Source organism: Neoarius graeffei, chromosome 17 (assembly GCF_027579695.1).
Source record: "Neoarius graeffei isolate fNeoGra1 chromosome 17, fNeoGra1.pri, whole genome shotgun sequence".
Classification (NCBI taxonomy): Eukaryota; Metazoa; Chordata; class Actinopteri; order Siluriformes; family Ariidae; genus Neoarius; species Neoarius graeffei.
Genome location: NC_083585.1, coordinates 28,108,624 through 28,129,056, shown reverse-complemented (window position 1 = coordinate 28,129,056; position 20,433 = coordinate 28,108,624). Strand labels below are relative to the sequence as shown.

The 20,433-nt window shown below is 44.6% G+C and overlaps 1 protein-coding gene across 5 annotated transcripts in view; it reads right to left on the bottom strand.

The window, feature by feature from the left end:
* The window catches only part of myo18ab (myosin XVIIIA b), a 257,442-nt gene that overhangs the window by 77,266 nt on the left and 159,743 nt on the right, over window positions 1-20,433 (bottom strand). For all 5 annotated transcript variants that reach the window (XM_060943952.1, XM_060943953.1, XM_060943949.1 and 2 more), the window contains 7 exons: window positions 18,833-19,019; window positions 14,267-14,353; window positions 9,147-9,288; window positions 8,855-9,014; window positions 7,538-7,724; window positions 7,238-7,436; window positions 5,831-5,940 (listed from right to left, as the gene is read on the bottom strand). In XM_060943952.1, the coding sequence (XP_060799935.1) occupies window positions 5,831-5,940; window positions 7,238-7,436; window positions 7,538-7,724; window positions 8,855-9,014; window positions 9,147-9,288; window positions 14,267-14,353; window positions 18,833-19,019 (1,072 nt within the window). The remainder of the gene's footprint in view (window positions 1-5,830; window positions 5,941-7,237; window positions 7,437-7,537; window positions 7,725-8,854; window positions 9,015-9,146; window positions 9,289-14,266; window positions 14,354-18,832; window positions 19,020-20,433) is intronic.

Genomic DNA, 20,433 nt, shown 5'->3' with positions numbered 1-20,433 from the left:
TAACCCTATTCCACAACTGTAGTAATCCATATTATGTCAAGAACCGCTCAACTAAGTAAAGAGAAACGACATCCATCATTACTTTAAGACATGACGTGACTTCTAATTAATTAACAACCACTGAATTAAAAGGGGTGATGAAAATTTTGACTGGTTCTGTATAGATTAACAAAAAAAAACAAAAACTACAGTAGATAGAACTCGACGCCAACAGCGTCGATGGGGATTCCTCCGCCTGGTAGACTACACGCCTTATTAAGGTGTGATTTGGGGATGGACATTTGATCTCACAGTAATCTTGACCTGCTGAAATTACTTGCATTAAAAAAGCCTTGGAGATACTGTGTTCACAAGGTTTTCGGAAAGACATCTGACCTCACAGTGACCTTGACCTTAGACCTTTTGATCTCAAAATCTAATCAGTTTATCTGTGTCGCCAAATGCACAAATGGTGAAAGTTTGGTGAAATTCCTTTCATTCGCCTTGGAGATATTGTGTTCACAAGGTTTCCGGACAGATATTTGACCTCACAGTGACCTTGACCTTAGACCTTTTGATCTCAAAATCTAATCAGTTCATGTTTGTCCCAAAGTGCACAAATGGTGAAAGTTTGGTGAAATTCCTGTCATCAGCCTTTGAGATATCGCGTTCACAAGGTTTTGGGACGGATGCACGCGGATAGACATTTGACCTCACAGTGACCTTGACCTTAGACCTTTTGATCTCAAAATCTAATCAGTTTATCTTTGTCCCCAAATGCACAAATATTGAAAGTCTGGTGAAATTCCTTTCATTCGCCTTGGAGACATTGTGTTCACAAGGTTTTCGGACAGACATTTGACCTCACAGCGACCTTGACCTTAGACCTTTTGATCTCAAAATCTAATCAGTTCATGTTTGTCCCAAAGCGCACAAATGGTGAAAGTTTGGTGAAATTCCTTTCATTAGCCTTTGAGATATCGCGTTCACAAGGTTTCGGGACGGACGCACGGACAACCCGACAACATAATGCCTCTTGCACCTTACGGTGGCGGAGGCATAAAAAAACCTACATTTTAAAACAGGACAATAACTGCTACACAGAATTTGCTTTCTAAAACAGTCCTATTTTCCATATATAGGCCCCTTGCACTGACGTCACACTTACATTACCAACCGTCGCTACCCTCGTCCTGGTAGGGACAAGTGAACTTTGTTTAAATATGGAAGACAAGCGATATTGACGATGATGTCAGACGTCTGTAGTTCGAAGAAAGCTACAGCTAAAAAAGCTTTACTACCGGATTATTTGGATAATCTAAGTCAGAAAGAAGCAAAGGATAGATATACGTGGAAATTAGAGTTTATTGGTGGTTATGATGCGTTCCTCTACTCCCTCTTTACTCATGCCTGCAGACCTGTACATTACACTAACACCATCATCAAGTTTGCGGATGACACCACAGTGATGGGCCTCATCAAGGACAACGATGAGTCAGCCTACAGGCAGGAGGTGGACCGCCTGGCTGTGTGGTGCAGCGAGAACAACCTGCTGCTCAATACCAATAAGACCAAGGAGCTCATCATGGACTTCAGGAAGAATGCTGACACACACACACACCCCCATCTCAACGGTGCACCCACACACACACTCACCAACCCCCCCCGACCAAACTGAATTGACTTGAACTGACTTCACTGCACTATCACCATTTGCACTACTGTTTATTCATACTGCATTTTGTATATACTGCAAATATCTAGATCATATCATACCATTGCACTATAGTACATTCATATCGCACATTTGTATCCATCCATCTTCTACCGCTTATCTGGATCCAGGTCGTGGGGGTAGCAGCCTAAGCCCAGACTTGCCTCTCCCCGGCCACCTCCACCAGCTCTTCCAGGGGAATACCGAGGTGTTCCCAGGCCAGCTGAAAGATATAATCTCTCCAGCATGTCCTGAGTCTGCCCAAGGGTCTCCTCCCGGTGGGGCATGCCCAGAAAACCTCCGTTGGGAGGCATCCTAACAAGGTGCCCAAACAACCTCAACTGACTCCTTTCGATCTGGAGGAGCAGCGGTTCTACTCCGAGTCTCTCCTGAATGACCAAGCTTCTCACCCTGTCTCTAAGGGAGAGCCCAGCCACCCTGCGGAGAAAACTCATTTCTACCGCTTGTATCCGCAATCTCATTCTTTCGGTCACTACCCACAGCTCGTGACCATAGGTGAGAGTGGGAACGTACCGTAGATGGACTAGTAAATTGAGAGCTTTGCCTTTTGGCTCAGCTCTCTCTTTACCACCACAGACCGGTTTAGCGTCCACTAGGGGTGTGCAAAAATATCGATACGGCGATATATCGCGATACTTTGTCTTCCGATTCAATATCGATACTCAAAATTTGAATATCGATATTTTTTCAAATAATAAAATCATGTTTCAGACGGGTTGTAAATCCAGTACGACTTCCGCACCTCCGCTCCGCGAGGTGTCGCTGTGCCGCTACCTCACTGCAAGGCACTCTTCGTCTTCTCTTTTTTCCCCCGGCGGTTGCAGTGAGGAAAAAAAAAAAAAAACAGGCAAGCATGGCTGTTAACATAAACCTAGAGACGCCGCCGAACTTTAAGGCAGATGTTTGGAGGCACTTTGGATTCCAAAGGAAAGGAGAAAAAAAAAAAACAAAACAGTGAGCCGGACAAAGAGAATGCACTTTGCAAAGCCTGTTTCGCTCCAATTAAATTAAGATGCTCCAATTAAGATGCCCACTGCACTTTTCAGTGTGTTTCAGACAGTGTGTTGTTCCTGCAAAATAAGCACAAGTTAAATGTTCTCCGGTATATGTTCTCAAGTTTACAAAGAACAAATTGATATTAGTGTTAGCACTGAAATGTATGTGCAGTCTGCAGTGCAAGTTTTAAGTTTTCATAAAACAATTTGATTCTGCTTGTTAAGCAGCACTGATGTGTCCATGCTTACAGAAAAGTTGAGAATACTAGCACAGAAATGGGAATTTTCTGTATGTTGTAGTGAAGCAACTCTTGGTTTTGCCAGCAGTAGAATAGAGACAAATATATGTCTGGCAAGAGTGTGTAGTTATGTAAGTGAAATGTAATTTTACAGTGGTCAGTAAATTCTGATTTTCTTCAGTGACACAGATATCGTGATGTGGTTGAAATTTCTTGCAATATATCAATTATCGCAGAATCGCTGTACCGTGATAATATCGTTATCGTGGGCAAAATATCGCCATAGTATCGTATCGTGAGGTATCTGGTGATACCCAGCCCTAGCGTCCACACCACTGCTGACGCTGTCCCGATCCGTCTGTCCAACTCCCGCCCCCCGCCCCCCCTTACCATCACTAGTGCACAAAACCCAGAGATACTTAAACTCATAGACATCCTATTATTACGTAGACGGAGCGTTGGCTGTTCTGACGCAAGAAATACGGTTGCATCTTGGAGTGGTGAGATAAGCGCGAGATACTCATATATATCAAGGTAACGTCTATTACTGCACCATACTACACGACTGAAGAAGAAGACAAGAGACAAGATGCCAGGCTGGTGCTCAGCGTACTCCTGCTCAAACGAGCGAACCATTTCAAACAGAGTCATGTTTTAATGTTGTATGCTAATATTATATATATTGTTATTAAATGTTTATTCATATACTACCTTTTTTATTTATTTACTAGTTTATTCATTTACTACATTATATTTTTTATGTTTGACATTAATTTGTTATAAATAAATGTTTTGATATGCTTTAAAACAAAAAAAAAATGTTTGTGGTCAATATATGGTCATCACACACATCCTACATACCAAACAAAGTGCCCCACTCAACCTGAATACATCAGCTTTGCTGAAGGGGGGTCAGATTGTGTTGAAGGATGTAAAAGGCTCTTATAAATTCACTGACTAGATTAATTTCCGGGCGGCACGGTGGTGTAGTGGTTAGCGCTCTCGCCTCACAGCAAGAAGGTCCGGGTTCGAGCCCCGTGGCCGGCGAGGGCCTTTCTGTGTGGAGTTTGCATGTTCTCCCCGTGTCCGCGTGGGTTTCCTCCGGGTGCTCCGGTTTCCCCCACAGTCCAAAGACATGCAGGTTAGGTTAACTGGTGACTCTAAATTGACCGTAGGTGTGAATGTGAGTGTGAATGGTTGTCTGTGTCTATGTGCAGCCCTGTGATGACCTGGCGACTTGTCCAGGGTGTACCCCGCCTTTCGCCCGTAGTCAGCTGGGATAGGCTCCAGCTTGCCTGCGACCCTGTAGAACAGGATAAAGCGGCTACAGATAATGAGATGAGATGAGATTAATTTCCCCTTTGATATGTTCTTAACAATCTATTTAAAGAAAACATACACACATTTGAATCATTATAATGGATTTAGATTGTTAAAACCGCATTTTATTTAAAAAAGTGTCCCACTTTACCTGAATTTACCCTATCCATTGCAACAGATTGGTGGTTATAGCCGATAGAAAAATGTTAAGCTGTTTATATCTAATGTATTTAGTATTCACACATTTTTTGTAGGATATTAATCACCGTTTCCTCAACTTCAACAATCTCCGACGTCTGTTCACTTAATATCAGGATATTCTATTAACGTGAAGCCAGCTATGAATAATAACCCCACTGCTATCCTTTATCATAGCTACATGTATGACAAAAAAATGCGAGCCAGTGCTGCCAGCGCATTACATAGACATCCTATTATTACGTAATAATCGGATGTCTATGGCGCATTACACTGAGTGCAGCGTATCACCACTCCAAGATGGCGGCCCTGCGTCTCGTCAGCGCTTTTAGAATTTACGTTGGATGCTCCGTCTACGTAATAACAGGATGTCTATGCTTAAACTCCTCCACTTTTGGTAGCAACTCCCCCCTGACCCGGAATAGGCACTCCACCCGTTTCCGGCTTACGGACTTGGAGGTGCTGATCCTCATCCCAGCCGCTTCGCATTCGGCTGGGATGAAGATCAGCACATACTGTACATATCTATATCATAATACCATTCCATACCCTGTAATTCCTGTTTGTATATTACACTTGTGTTATTTACTGCGATGCACTTCTGGTTAGATGCAATCTGCATTTCGTTGCCTTGTACCTGTGACATGTGCAATGACAAAGTTGAATCGAATCGAATCGAATCGAATCGAATCTAATCTAAATCAGAGAGTTGTGAGTATAAACAGGTTTCCCCATTCCTTTCTGAGCGTAGGTAAACATGTTGAAATTGCTGTTGGTGATAATTGTGCATACACTACAGACAAAGTAGAAATAAATTAGCTGGAAAATTCCATTAAAGTTGGCTGACTGGGATATTCCCTTATAGATAGTTCTGCCTTTTTCTCGTCTAAATCTCTCTTGCACAGCTTTCAGGTCTTTAAATACTGCCGCAAATCAAATTTTACGTCGAAAATTAAAAAAGGGAAGTGTCTCTAAACTCCCATTAAGCCTCTGTTGCATATACTGTAGAAAGCAGCACCGTACTTAGTCTTAGTTCACAGTATTCTTCGTAGTATATAATAACCATCCTAATCTTGGCCTTGAGATATTCTATTTCCCTGAGGTGAGTTTAGTTAGGAGGACGGGATGGTTCTCAGAAAGGTTTCACTGAGGTCTTTGATTTAAGCTGTTTTATTGTTCTGTTGCTGAGACAGCGGAGATAGAAAAAGAACGATGAGCAGAGCTGGTCATTACTCAGCTCAGGGGCCCCCAGCGTTGTCATAATCGATTACACAGTAGAGAAGCTAATGGAGAAAAAAAAAAAAACGCGCGCACACACACACACACACACACACACACACACACACACACAGAAAGTGACTCACCCTTTTCTCATCTGTCACAATATAGTTACGTCCATGTTTTTTAGTCAGGTGTGGTGCGAGTACGTCAAAGCGCCGGCGGAACTCGGAGAACACCATGTGATCGGGGTAACCTTGAAGAGAGAGGAGAGCCAAATGCTGAGCTGATTGTGTGAGGTTGATGAGCTGTATGAGAAAGTTCCCAGTACCAGATCAACACAAGGACAAGGACAGTGTACAATGGGCAAATCTCCACAAATTTCTGCTGACTCTAACATCAGCTTTGGAAACCAGAAGTTTTACAATGACACGCTTTGCTGATTTTGCTGCATAATTCATAGAAATGATATTCACCAGAACAAATTAAATCCACATAATGTATGCATGTTCTTGAATACAAGCTCGCTCACTTTACTGCTTACAGCATCAACCTACCTTTTAACAGCAACTCCAGTTAATTTCATGAAAAATGTAATAAAATCAGAATCTTAAGCCGAATTAGTTCTTATTTTGATTATTTCTGGAATTAAACCAAATGTCTTGTTCTCAGGCTAGTGTATTTTACAGAAAAAAAAAAACGCGAAGCTGTCCTTTGATGACTGATGCCCCTTTTCCACCAAATCAGTTCCAGGGCTGGTTCGGGGCCAGTGCTTAGTTTGGAACCGGGTTTTCTGTTTCCACTGACAAAGAACTGGTTCTGGGGCCAGAAAAACCGGTTCCAGGCTAGCACCAACTCTCTGCTGGGCCAGAGGAAAGAACCGCTTACGTCAGCGGGGGGCGGAGTTGTTAAGACCAACAACAATAACAAGACCGCGAAAGATCGCCATTTTTAAGCGATGAGAAGCAGCAGCTGTACAAACGCGAAGTCATCCATTATTATTATTATTGTTGCTGCTGCTTCTTCTTGTTTTTGCTTCGATATTTGCGCCAAGGTTTATGCAAACGTAGCGACATAACTGACACATACAGTGACGTAATGACGTGGCTTCCCTTAGCACCGCGAGCTATGGAAAAGCAAACTGGTTCTCAGCTGGCTCGCAAGTTGAACGAGTTGTGAACCAGCACCGGCACTGGCCCCAAACCAGCCCTGGAACTGATTTGGTGGAATGTGAAGTCACCCGGGGGTCATTTCTACATTGTCAAAACTGACAAAACCACACTTGTCAATCCCACACCAGAACAAAAGCACAGCATATGAAAATAAAGTCTCATCAACGTGTAGTGCTGGGAGGATTATCAGTAGGCTCTAAATAAGAAACCAGACAAGTCAGTGTGGATTTTTTTTCTTTTCAACTTTCAAGAATTAATGGACTTGCCCATTTTGTCAGTCAAGTATATGAAAATAACCAAAATGCGCACGTTTATATCGTCTCTACTGGCATGGAGAGGTTTGTGCAGGTGGATTTGAATCATCGCACTCTCGTGTCCTACCTTGGCGATATATGCGCAGAGCATCAAGCAGCTTGGAGCCTCGGAGCTGAGCGCGCAGCAGCACCACGTCTAGCTGCATGAGCCCCGTGTCACAGCTTTCTCCATGAAAACGCAGCTCTCCACTCAGAGCCTCTGCTTTGGGCAGCAGGCAGTGCACAAAATGCACCCTGGAACGCCTCACTGTGTCTATAAGAGCATCCTGGTGCAGCAAACACAAACCATACAACAGATTTACCTCCTCCTTTGAGGGTTTTTTTTTTCAGGCTGTCTCACAATACAGTTAAATAGTTTTGTACAGACCACTTGCAGCTTGATCTGGATACACAGGGACTTCTTTTTGACGGCAGCCATGCCGGTGGTGAAAGTCTTCCTCATGCTGGTGGCCCGACGCAGGGCCAGCTGAGAACCTCCTTCAAGGCCGGCAATGGAGCCTGAAAGCACGGTGGCGCCTCCTGAACGCCCCATGAACAACCCGCTAATGTTCTTCCTGAGTAGCAAAAGCAAGAATAGGAAGAGACAAAATGTTAGCGTCATGTTTGACAAGTTAAACAGTGAGACACAGAAAACCCTTTAGCCAAGTCCACAAAGGCTGCTGGATTGTGAAGTAAATTTTGTGTTTTCTTCTTATTAAAAATGCAAGCAAGCATGAACTTGGAAGAGAGAAGTAGGTTTTTTTTTTTTTGAAGCTTCAGGATTATACACAGGTGTTTCCCTCTGTTACCCCTTTTCCACCAAATCAGTTCCAGGGCTGGTTCGGGGCCGGTGCTGGTTCACAACTCGTTCAACTTGCGAGCCAGCTGAGAACCAGTTTGCTTTTCCATAGCTCGCGGTGCTAAAGGAAGCCACGTCATTACGTCGCTGTATACGTCAGCTACGTCGCTGTATACGTCAGTTACGTCGCTATGTTTGCATAAACCTTGGCGCGAATATCAAAGCAAAAACAACGCGGAAGAAGCAACAACAACAATAATAATAATGGATGACTTCGCGTTTGTACAGCTGCTGCTTCTCGTCGCTTAAAAATGGCGATCTTTCGCGGTCTCGTTATTGTTGTTGGTCTTAACGACTCCGCCCCCCCCCACTGACGCAAGCGGTTCTTTCCTCTGGCCCAGCAGAGAGTTGGTGCTAGCCTGGAACCGGTTTTTCTGGCCCCAGAACCAGTTCTTTGTCAGTGGAAACAGAAAACCCGGTTCCAAACTAAGCACTGGGCCCGAACCAGCCCTGGAACTGCTTTGGTGGAAAAGGGGCATATCAGAGTCAGTTCAATGCTCACATTCTCTTCTTCGGCTTCTCACGACAAGCGCTCTCTCGTAACGTTTATACCTAGGTCACCTCAACCCAAGGTCATAAGATATTCTTAACCGTTCAACAGCCAACAAGAATACAGTCCTCTGTTTTATAGTGATATTGCTCGGTAATAGACGAGTGTTAAAAGAAGTACTTGCTAATAATAGTTCACTTTTACTGAGCCTCCTGGTGCTCGTTCAACTTCTCAAGCCAGCCGAGACAGTTTTATTAGGTGTCAGAATTCACGAAAACATACAATAAACTGGACACTGGATTTACGGTATAATCAAATAAAGATGCTTCTGCTAGTCATTGGGAGGTGTGTCTTACTTCTGCGAGTCCTGTAGCAGAGTGACAGCATTCTGGGAGGCTGGGTTCTGCTTGGCGTGACACAACCAGCCCAGAACATCATATTCCACCCAGTCTGTGCCATGACTATGACCCAGCAGGAAGTGATACTGCTTCTCACTCTTCAGTAGAAGGTTCGGGCCTAGATGAAAGGGGAGGGGGGGATGTGGATTTGAAAAAGTGTGAAGACACAAACCCATCTCCTGTAACTGTAAGGTATTCTGGAAGAACTGGGTTGCCTATGTTGAGGGTGTGTGTGAGAGATGATGCTGACCTTTGACCTCTCCCTCTGTGGGGCCGTAGTAGCTGAAAAGGCGCTCCAGCAAAGTTTCCTCGGAGCCCCCGGGCTGCAGAGCCTCTTCCTCCATCAGCCACAACAATCCGCGTGCCTCATCAGTCCTCGCCAGAGTCCTCACCTGACACACGCGCAAGAAGATGCACACAAACACAGTTCAGGGTTCAGAAATGCAGCACTGCTGAGCATTCTTTGTGAAATAGAGCGGGAAAAGCATGAGTCACAAAAGCCTAATCATCTTAACATCACACAAACAAAAGACGACCCATTAGCCCGAGATTCCTCATTAAAAGCCTCGCGTTGAAGTAAAGCTCCAGGGAAGTCAGGCAGGCGATTTTAAACTTTGCACTCTGGCTGTCCACTTAAGCAATTACTGGCTTTAATGGCTTGCCAATTTTTTTTTCTTGTCTTATAGCTTGTGGTTGACTACTCCAGTGGTGGGAACCAGAATAAATTGTTTTGCTGATGTCAGTGAAATGTGTAAAATGCATTTCAGTGGACCTTTTTAAAAATTTATTTTTAATTAAAAAAAAAGTATGTATGTATAGACTAGGGCTGCACAATATATCGAAAAAGTATCGATATCGCGATATCATAGTTTGCGATACACATACCGCAAAAATTACTTAAATTTCAATAAAAGGCACATTTTTCTGTGCCGTCCAATCACATTCGAATGTCAACAAGCGCCGCGGGATAACTCTGCCCCCTATTGCAAAACAAGTAAAAGCCTCGTGGTGATGGCGGAAGGTGGGAGCGGTAGCAAGTGTGGTGAGACAAACTTGTGTGAGGAGGAACTGGTTTCCAAAAAAAAACCGCACGTCTACTATTTGGAAGTACTTTGGATTCAGGAGGGATGACGTACTGCAAACTCAGGTACTTTGCAAGACATGTAAAACAGTGGTGGCAGCTACCAAGGGGAACACGACAAATCTCCATAAGCATGTACAACACAACCATAAACACCTGTACGAAGAGATCCAAGCTAGCGTTAGCAGCAAACAGTCCAATGATATGCCAAGTCCTTCAACATCTAAAATTACGAAGGTGACTACAGTTCAGCAGAGCTTTGCTAGTATAACCCCTTATGAGACACATTCTAAACGCCACAAAGACATAACGGCAGGCATAGCGAGATACTTGGCGAAAGACATGATGCCAATGACAGCTGTTACCGGCAGTGGATTTGTGGACATGATTTCAATACTGGACCGACGGTATAAAATTCCCTCACGGAATTATTTTTCTCAAGTCGCAATTCCAGACATGTACAACACGTGTTGAAAATCAGTTACACTTGAAGTAAGTGGAGCGGAGTACTACGCAAGTACTACAGACCTATGGTCAAGTCGCACCACAGAACCCTACTTGAGTTTCACAGTTCATTTTCTGACTGAAGAGTTCGAGCTGAAGACACGATGTCTAGAGACTGTATACTTCCCCGAATATATTTCTGCTGCGCTCACAAAAATTAAGAGATTTAAAGATGACTGATGGACACCATTGCAGGTGTAGCCATGTTTTTCCAATAAAAAAATAATGTTGGAATGGAAGCGATGCATTGGGTGTTTTTTTTTTTTTTAAATGCTAGACAGGGCAGAACGGCGAGTAGAGGTAAGAAAAACATTATATATTTAATTATTGTGATACATATCGATATCGAGATATTCAGTCATGTTATCGAATATCGCATATTTTTCTGATATCGTGCAGCCCTAGTATAGACTGTCGGACTGAACTTCCCTGAATTGACTAAACATATTTTTTTCTTCATTATTTTTTCAAATTATTACATTAAGAATACTTAACACTGGGGAACACTAATTCAGTACGAATGCTCATAACAAAATAAGGTATAAAGTCCCTAATATGAGCTATGTTGTATACAAGCTATGTCTCAGTTTACGGAGTTAAAAATTAAGGTACGAATGAAATGGATTTCATAATATTTAAAATATTTACATACAAAAGATCCCACACTGTATTTTTTGTCACCTGATTATTTATTTTTAATAAAAAATAAATAAATCACACCTGATGTAGAAAAACAAGTCTTGTGAATAAATTAATGGCATGCTTTTTTTTTTTTTAAAGACCTTGAACCTATGTAACAATTTTATAAATCACATACACTACCGTTCAAAAGTTTGGGGTCATTTTGAAATGTCCTTATTTTTGAAAGAAAAGCACTGTTCTTTTCAATGAAGATCACTTTAAACTAATCAGAAATCCACTCTATACATTGCTAATGTGGTAAATGACTATTCTAGCTGCAAATGTGTGGTTGTTGGTGCAATATCTCCATAGGTGTATAGAGGCCCATTTCCAGCAACTCTCACTCCAGTGTTCTAATGGTACAATGTGTTTGCTCATTGCCTCAGAAGGCTAATGGATGATTAGAAAACCCTTGTACAATCATGTTAGCACAGCTGAAAACAGTTGAGCTCTTTAGAGAAGCTATAAAACTGACCTTCCTTTGAGCAGATTGAGGTGGTGTTTACATTAGACCGTATCTGTCTCGCTTTCGTCGCGGATGCACTGTCCGTTCACATTAAAACGCCGGGAAACGACTCCACAGGCGGAACAACTTGAATCCGCCAGGGCCCACGTATTCAACCCAGTTCGTATCTGATCCGGTGCTGTGTAAACATTGAGATACGAGGAAACGCAGTGCTGAGCTCTAGCTGACGTCGTCATTGGACAACGTCACTGTGACATCCACCTTCCTGATTCGCTGGCGTTGTTCATGCCACGTTGGTCATGTGACGCGACTGCTGAAAAACGGCGCAGACTTCACTTCCTGCTATTGTTTCCGCCTTGTATCACCTTTTTGTTTTTCATTAAAGAGTATAAAAGTATGAATATAATGCTTTGCTTTGTCATTCTTAATGTTGTTCATGGTAAGATACAAATACTACCCATTGTGTAGTTATGATTGTCTTTAGGCTTGCCATCCTTCCACTTGCAAGTGGTAAGTGACGCGCATGCCCGATACGCACTGGGATCACACACACAGCGGCTCAGTCCCGAATCACTGCTCGTGCGCTTCACTCGCGCGCTCTGTGACCTGCGCAGGGCCGGAGTGCGCACCCTCCAAAGGGCACTCGCTGTTCAGGGCGGAGTGATTTGGCGCGCAGGATGCCTGTGCGGAGCCGAGCCGCTGAGGAAGAAGCGCTGAGCTGCACTACACATTTCAACTTGCGTGCCGTCTAATTAGTCATGTGATTAGCGTATCCGTGTATTGGCGTTGCTGTGTGCATGCGAATCGTTTTAAAAACATTAATCTGATGATCCGCTGATACGGTCTAATGTAAACACCACCTAAGTTTCTGGAACATCACATTTGTGGGGTCGATTAAATGCTCAAAATGGCCAGAAAAATGTCTTGACTATATTTTCTATTCATTTTACAACTTATGGTGGTAAATAAAAGTGTGACTTTTCATGGAAAACACAAAATTGTCTGGGTGACCCCAAACTTTTGAACGGTAGTGTATATAAAAACAAACTATGTGTTCTCACGCCATTTGGGATTCACCCGACGTGTTGGACGGCCTTAAATAACAGTGCTCTGAGAATACAATATCCCCCGCTGGCAGCTCTGCCATAACTCTGGTAAAACGCGACTGAATTGAACGAAATTGCAATATGCGTATTACCGACATATAACAAAGAATCCTGTCAAGTTTCGTGAAATTCCTCCAAAAATTGAGAGAGGAGTTGATTTCAGAAGGTGAGTACCCTTCCCAGAACGGACAGACGGAAATCGCCACGACATACAGTAATCCCCCTTCCGGCCTTTCAGCCAGCGGGGGATAAAAATTGTGAGGGAAGTTGATTTCAGAAAGCGAGCACACCTTGATGAAATTACCAAAGTACAAGTTTGTTAATAATCAAGGGCAGAACTCTGGTAAAAGTTGCCCGAATTAAACGAAATTTCAATATGCGTATAACGGTCATATAACAAAGCCTTTTGCCAAGTTTGGTGAAATTCCTCCAACAACTGTGAGAGGAGTTGATTTCAGAAGAACGTACACCCTCATGAAACTGTCAAAGTACAAGTTATTTAATCAAGGGTCAAAACTCTGGTCAAATTTTCACAAACGAAATTAAATCGCAATAAGTGTATTACCGTCATATAACAAGGCCTTTTGCCAAGCTTCGAGAAATTCCTCCAACAACTGTGAGAGGAGTTGATTTCAGAAGGAGAAAACACTCATGAAATTGTCAAGTATAACTGTGTTAATCAAGGGCTGTAAAACTGTTAAAATGTGACCAAATTTAACAAAATTGCAATATGCGTATTACCGACATATAACAAAGAATCCTGCCAAGTTTTGTGAAATTCCTCCACAAATAGTGAGAGGAGTTGATTTCAGAAGGTGAGCACCCTTCTTCCTGGGACAAACGGACGGACGGACGTAAATTGCCACGACATAATCCCCATTCGGGCCTTTCAGCCAGCGGGGGATAAAATGATATCTAAGTACTTCTGAATAATTGGGCTAAATTGTGGTACGAAATAAGTACTGTTGGTTAAAAAAAAGTTCAAACAGTGATGTCAATGAAAATGGTTATTTCCCCCCCATGATTTTATGACGGTTATAGAGGAAAGTGATGAAAGTATAGCTGCTGCTAATGTTTGTTCTGTCAACTGAAGAATAAATTTACAGGCTCATTACAATCTGAAAGTATTGAAAGTGCAATTATAAATCTATCATATCCACATCTGTCTGTACAAGAGAAGGTACGTGTGTGAGAGTTAGAGAGAGAAAGAAAGAGGGGAAAAAAAAAAAACCACACTCGACACTCCACTGTCATTACGGTCCTTATTACATTCAACACAGGAGGCATAAACAACCCTACATTCCACATTACAATCATTACGACAATTACCATAAATGAGATGGAGTAGGCATTCACAAAGTGGAAGAAAAAAAAAAAAAAGCAGAGGTGCATCATGCAAGTGGTAGCTGCTGCGTTTGTGCATCGCACTGCTTCAGGAAGAGCCCAGAGCATGGAGGGAGAAAGATCACCATGCTAATCTGCAGTGCTGGACACACAGCAAGGGACAGTGGGAAAGAGGAGGAGGTGCTTACCAGCGCTTGGGTTGAGGCCTGGTCTATAGCTGCTACAGATAAGGAAGTACTGGGCTCTATGTCATCTAATGCAAGCTCTATGTTTTCCTAAATGGGAACAGAGGGGTCATTAGTTCACGAGGACATCACTGATTTTTGTAGGTGTGTGAGGAGTTTCTTTGGTTACCCTGTGACCAGTGACTAAACTATTGCTGTGTTCACACTTACACCGGTACGATAGTGGTATAACTGTATCGATACAAAGTACAGCGGTACAGTTTAGTGCATCTGTCCACACTAGCGAGAAATGTTTGTGGTTTTCTTTTACGGAAGTTGAAACGGGCGTGCGCGAAATGTTTCCGTGGTTACCGAGTAACTTTCTTCCGAGAATATGGCGGATGAAACAACGCGTGTGTGCTTTTTGTTGTCAATGTACAGTCTGCATTTCTGGTGGTCATTTATTCAGTCGAATCGTATAAAACGCGCGAGGCAGTTGAGAAAGAAACAAACAAAACGAATCTCCCTTTCTCCCCCCTCACTTTCTCCCTCTTCCCTTCTCTTCCCCTCACTTTCTCCCTCTTCCCTTCTCCCCCTCACTTTCTCCCTCTTCCCTTCTCCCCCCTCACTTTCTCCCTCTTCCCTTCTCCCCCCTCACTTTCTCCCTCTTCCCTTCTCCCCCCTCACTTTCTCCCTCTTCCCTTCTCCCCCCTCACTTTCTCCCTCTTCCCTTCTCCCCCCTCACTTTCTCCCTCTTCCCTTTCTCCCTCTTCCCTTCTCTTCCCCTCACTTTCTCCCTCTTCCCTTCTCTTCCCCTCACTTTCTCCCTCTTCCCTTCTCTTCCCCTCCTTTTCTCTCCCTTTTTCCCCTCTTCCTCCTTTCTTCCTCCCTCTTTCCCCCTCCCCCCCTCCCTCCCCCCCACTTTCTCCCTCTTCCCTTCTCCCCCCTCACTTTCTCCCTCTTCCCTTCTCCCCCCTCACTTTCTCCCTCTTCCCTTCTCTTCCCCTCACTTTCTCCCTCTTCCCTTCTCCCCCTCACTTTCTCCCTCTTCCCTTCTCCCCCCTCACTTTCTCCCTCTTCCCTTCTCCCCCCTCACTTTCTCCCTCTTCCCTTCTCCCCCCTCACTTTCTCCCTCTTCCCTTCTCCCCCCTCACTTTCTCCCTCTTCCCTTCTCTTCCCCTCACTTTCTCCCTCTTCCCTTCTCCCCCCTCACTTTCTCCCTCTTCCCTTCTCCCTCTTCCCTTCTCCCCCCTCACTTTCTCCCTCTTCCCTTCTCTTCCCCTCACTTTCTCCCTCTTCCCTTCTCTTCCCCTCACTTTCTCCCTCTTCCCTTCTCTTCCCCTCCTTTTCTCTCCCTTTTTCCCCTCTTCCTCCTTTCTTCCTCCCTCTTTCCCCCTCCCTCCCTCCCTCCCTCCCTCCCTCCCCCCACTTTCTCCCTCTTCCCTTCTCCCCCCTCACTTTCTCCCTCTTCCCTTCTCCCCCCTCACTTTCTCCCTCTTCCCTTCTCTTCCCCTCACTTTCTCCCTCTTCCCTTCTCTTCCCCTCACTTTCTCCCTCTTCCCTTCTCTTCCCCTCCTTTTCTCTCCCTTTTTCCCCTCTTCCTCCTTTCTTCCTCCCTCTTTCCCCCTCCCTCCCTCCCTCCCCCCCACTTTCTCCCTCTTCCCTTCTCCCCCCTCACTTTCTCCCTCTTCCCTTCTCCCCCCTCACTTTCTCCCTCTTCCCTTCTCTTCCCCTCACTTTCTCCCTCTTCCCTTCTCCCCTCTCACTTTCTCCCTCTTCCCTTCTCCCCCCTCACTTTCTCCCTCTTCCCTTCTCTTCCCCTCACTTTCTCCCTCTTCCCTTCTCCCCCCTCACTTTCTCCCTCTTCCCTTCTCTTCCCCTCACTTTCTCCCTCTTCCCTTCTCCCCCTCACTTTCTCCCTCTTCCCTTCTCCCCCTCACTTTCTCCCTCTTCCCTTCTCTTCCCCTCCTTTTCTCTCCCTTTTTCCCCTCTTCCTCCTTTCTTCCTCCCTCTTTCCCTCTCCCTCCCTCCCCCCCACTTTCTCCCTCTTCCCTTCTCCCCCTCACTTTCTCCCTCTTCCCTTCTCTTCCCCCTCACTTTCTCCCTCTTCCCTTCTCTTCCCCTCACTTTCTCCCTCTTCCCTTCTCCCCCCTCACTTTCTCCCTCTTCCCTTCTCCCCCCTCACTTTCTCCCTCTTCCCTTCTCCCCCCTCACTTTCTCCCTCTTCCCTTCTCCCCCCTCACTTTCTCCCTCTTCCCTTCTCCCCCCTCACTTTCTCCCTCTTCCCTTCTCCCCCCTCACTTTCTCCCTCTTCCCTTCTCCCCCCTCACTTTCTCCCTCTTCCCTTCTCTTCCCCTCACTTTCTCCCTCTTCCCTTCTCCCCCCTCACTTTCTCCCTCTTCCCTTCTCCCCCCTCACTTTCTCCCTCTTCCCTTCTCCCCCCTCACTTTCTCCCTCTTCCCTTCTCTTCCCCTCACTTTCTCCCTCTTCCCTTCTCTTCCCCTCACTTTCTCCCTCTTCCCTTCTCTTCCCCTCCTTTTCTCTCCCTTTTTCCCCTCTTCCTCCTTTCTTCCTCCCTCTTTCCCCCTCCCTCCCTCCCTCCCCCCCACTTTCTCCCTCTTCCCTTCTCCCCCCTCACTTTCTCCCTCTTCCCTTCTCCCCCTCACTTTCTCCCTCTTCCCTTCTCTTCCCCTCCCTTTCTCTCCCTTTTTCCCCTCTTCCTCCTTTCTTCCTCCCTCTTTCCCCCTCCCTCCCTCCCTCCCCCCCACTTTCTCCCTCTTCCCTTCTCCCCCCTCACTTTCTCCCTCTTCCCTTCTCCCCCCTCACTTTCTCCCTCTTCCCTTCTCCCCCCTCACTTTCTCCCTCTTCCCTTCTCCCCCCTCACTTTCTCCCTCTTCCCTTCTCTTCCCCTCCCTTTCTCTCCCTTTTTCCCCTCTTCCTCCTTTCTTCCTCCCTCTTTCCCCCTCCCTCCCTCCCCCCACTTTCTCCCTCTTCCCTTCTCCCCCCTCACTTTCTCCCTCTTCCCTTCTCCCCCCTCACTTTCTCCCTCTTCCCTTCTCCCCCCTCACTTTCTCCCTCTTCCCTTCTCCCCCCTCACTTTCTCCCTCTTCCCTTCTCCCCCCTCACTTTCTCCCTCTTCCCTTCTCTTCCCCTCCCTTTCTCTCCCTTTTTCCCCTCTTCCTCCTTTCTTCCTCCCTCTTTCTCCCTCTTCCCTTCTCCCCCCTCACTTTCTCCCTCTTCCCTTCTCCCCCCTCACTTTCTCCCTCTTCCCTTCTCCCCCCTCACTTTCTCCCTCTTCCCTTCTCCCCCCTCACTTTCTCCCTCTTCCCTTCTCTTCCCCTCCCTTTCTCTCCCTTTTTCCCCTCTTCCTCCTTTCTTCCTCTCCCCCTCCCTCCCCCCCCTCCCTCCCCCCTCTCCCTCCCCCCCACTTTCTCCCTCTTCCCTTCTCCCCCCTCACTTTCTCCCTCTTCCCTTCCCCCCCTCACTTTCTCCCTCTTCCCTTCTCCCCCCTCACTTTCTCCCTCTTCCCTTCTCCCCCCTCACTTTCTCCCTCTTCCCTTCTCTTCCCCTCCCTTTCTCTCCCTTTTTCCCCTCTCCCCCTCCCTCCCCCCCTCTCCCTCCCCCCTCTCCCTCCCTCTTTCCCCCTCTTCCTCCCTCTTTCCCCCTCTCCCTCCTTTCTTCCTCCCTCTTTCCCCCTCTCCCTCCTTTCTTCCTCCCTCTTTCCCCCTCTCCCTCCTTTCTTCCTCCCTCTTTCCCCCTCTCCCTCCTTTCTTCCTCCCTCTTTCCCCCTCTCCCTTTCTCCCCCCTTTCTTTGCTCCATGTAGCTCCATGGTCGTTTTGAGCCATTTTGACGTTTTATTTACAGCTGGAAAGCACGTGCGTATTGTATGAATAACTCGGAAGAAGTAGGAATGGTTCATTGCGCATGCGCATTATATTTGTATCGATACAGAGCCGCTTCATCTGTCCACACTACAGCGAAGCGCTACAGTACCGATACGAAACCCATACATTTGTGGGTTTCGTACCGATACAGTTATACCGCTACAGTACTGGTATAGTTGCTAGTGTGGACAGGTGTTGGGGTACGAAAGTAGTTTCGTATCGGTACAAAATCCCTAGTGTGGACAGGGTATATAACGCCTTATTGAACATAAAACAGGAAAGATGTTTTTGAAAATGAGAGCCAATCGTATTCAACATTTCTATCATTGTCTTCTGATTTTGCTAAAACTGCTTCACTATTTGAAACGTTATCAAATCCTAATGTCACAGTATTCGAGACAGAGATATAATTTAGCACTGGCCTGATTGATCCCAGCAATTTATATCATTTTCATCCCGGGGTTTATTTCTTCTGGTCACAAGGCAGGTCAATTTGAAAATCATGTAACAAAACCGCAGCAAAACAACAATAAGTTATAAAAATTAATTCTCAAATCTACATAATTTGCCAATCAATTAATTGTATATAATTTGATGATTAAAGACGGAATTAATCAATCAATAAAGCACAGTATGATCTGGGGGGGGGGGGAGAGAGAGAGAGAGAACAACACTGATTATTCAAGTACATCTTCATTGTTGTACCTCCTTGTATCGCTCAAGCTCCTGGACAAACGTACGCTCTTGGAACAGGGCCTGCAGGCGCTCCTGAGCATAGTTATGGCACAGCTCCTCAAAAGTGGCGCCGCGCTTCGCTAGCCGAGGGTTTTGAAAACCCGGAGTGTCCACAATTAGAAGAGAGCACAGCGAGTGCTGACTTGACTTCAGTGCTCTAAAATATACATGCACACAAAACCCTCATGTTAACTTAAACTCACTGTGCATCTGTAAGACTATTGATTTTTTTTTTTATGAATTGCACCAAAATCCATCTCTTGTAATAAACCTCATCTCGCATCGTCTGTGTACAAGTCTACTAAAAAGTTTTCATTTACCATTTATTTGCAGTTTACACTCATTTAGCCTTTAACTCTTTCATGCATACTGTGCACACAGTCAATTTAACACTGTTTTAGGAAAATATACAAATGTAAAATCACCTCCATGTCACTTGAGATCATAACTGTAATTTTACATCAAATCACTATCCTAATTATTGTTGCTTTTTAGACATTTTTTCATTCTCAGTTCAGCCTGTCTCCAGTTGAACTGTTTCAAACTTTTGTTTTTGTAAAACTATATTTTTCTAAACTGCATCAATTTTGTGCCTTTCCAGAACATGGATATATTTTGAGAAATTATATTTTCTGTAGTTGTATAGCCATTAAGAGTAAACATTTTAAACCAGAACGTTTTGACTTTTACATTCACATGGGAGGATGTGTTTTTTTTTTTATTTCAGATATAATGCTTTAGACTTTTTTTTTTTTAACCTCAGAAATTCATATACACGGACACTCTATTTGCTTTCTAATTAAAGCTAGACTGCCTTTCAGATTTTTCAAGTTAAAAGGTAAAAAAGAACTTTCCCTGACACCCAATTATTTTTGTTTAATGGACCAATAGCTACTGAATTCGAATCACAGATTTCCAATTTTATTAGGTTTTTTAAAATGAAACAATGAATGAATTTAAGGCCACGTGGCTCTAAATTCTTCAGTATTTTTTCCTGCTTCACCATGACACAATTCAAGATACCACGTCATGCATCACGTGTTGGGCTTTCCTTGTTTGCGTAAGGCATTGTGGGATACAAATTTGAAACAGGAGAGAAAAACAGAGGACGCGAATGAAACATGAAAGACCGACTACAGTAACGGAAAGGGAGAAGAAAAGACGTTATGTTATATACGAAAGAAAGGAAACGCAGGACCAAACTAATAAATATCGGCGCTCAGCGAGCACCTCGGTGTGATCAGCTGTTCGTTTAGCGACGGAATAATGGAACTGTCAGCGCACGGCCAAAGGTAAGCCTGCATATGCGCACACACGGACTTCTTCTGTCTGCTTGACTGCACAAAGCGAGCGATTTTATGCACGTTATTTGCTCGGGAATCCGCTCAAATTAAATAACTTCCCAGCCACAGAATGGCCTGGTTTATATATATATATATATATATATATATATATATATATATATATATATATACACACACACACACAGGGTGCGATTTGTCAAAAAACCAGAAGGGGGGATTTTTTTTTTTTTAAATCATGAAATGTCACAAAATTAAGGTAACAATAGG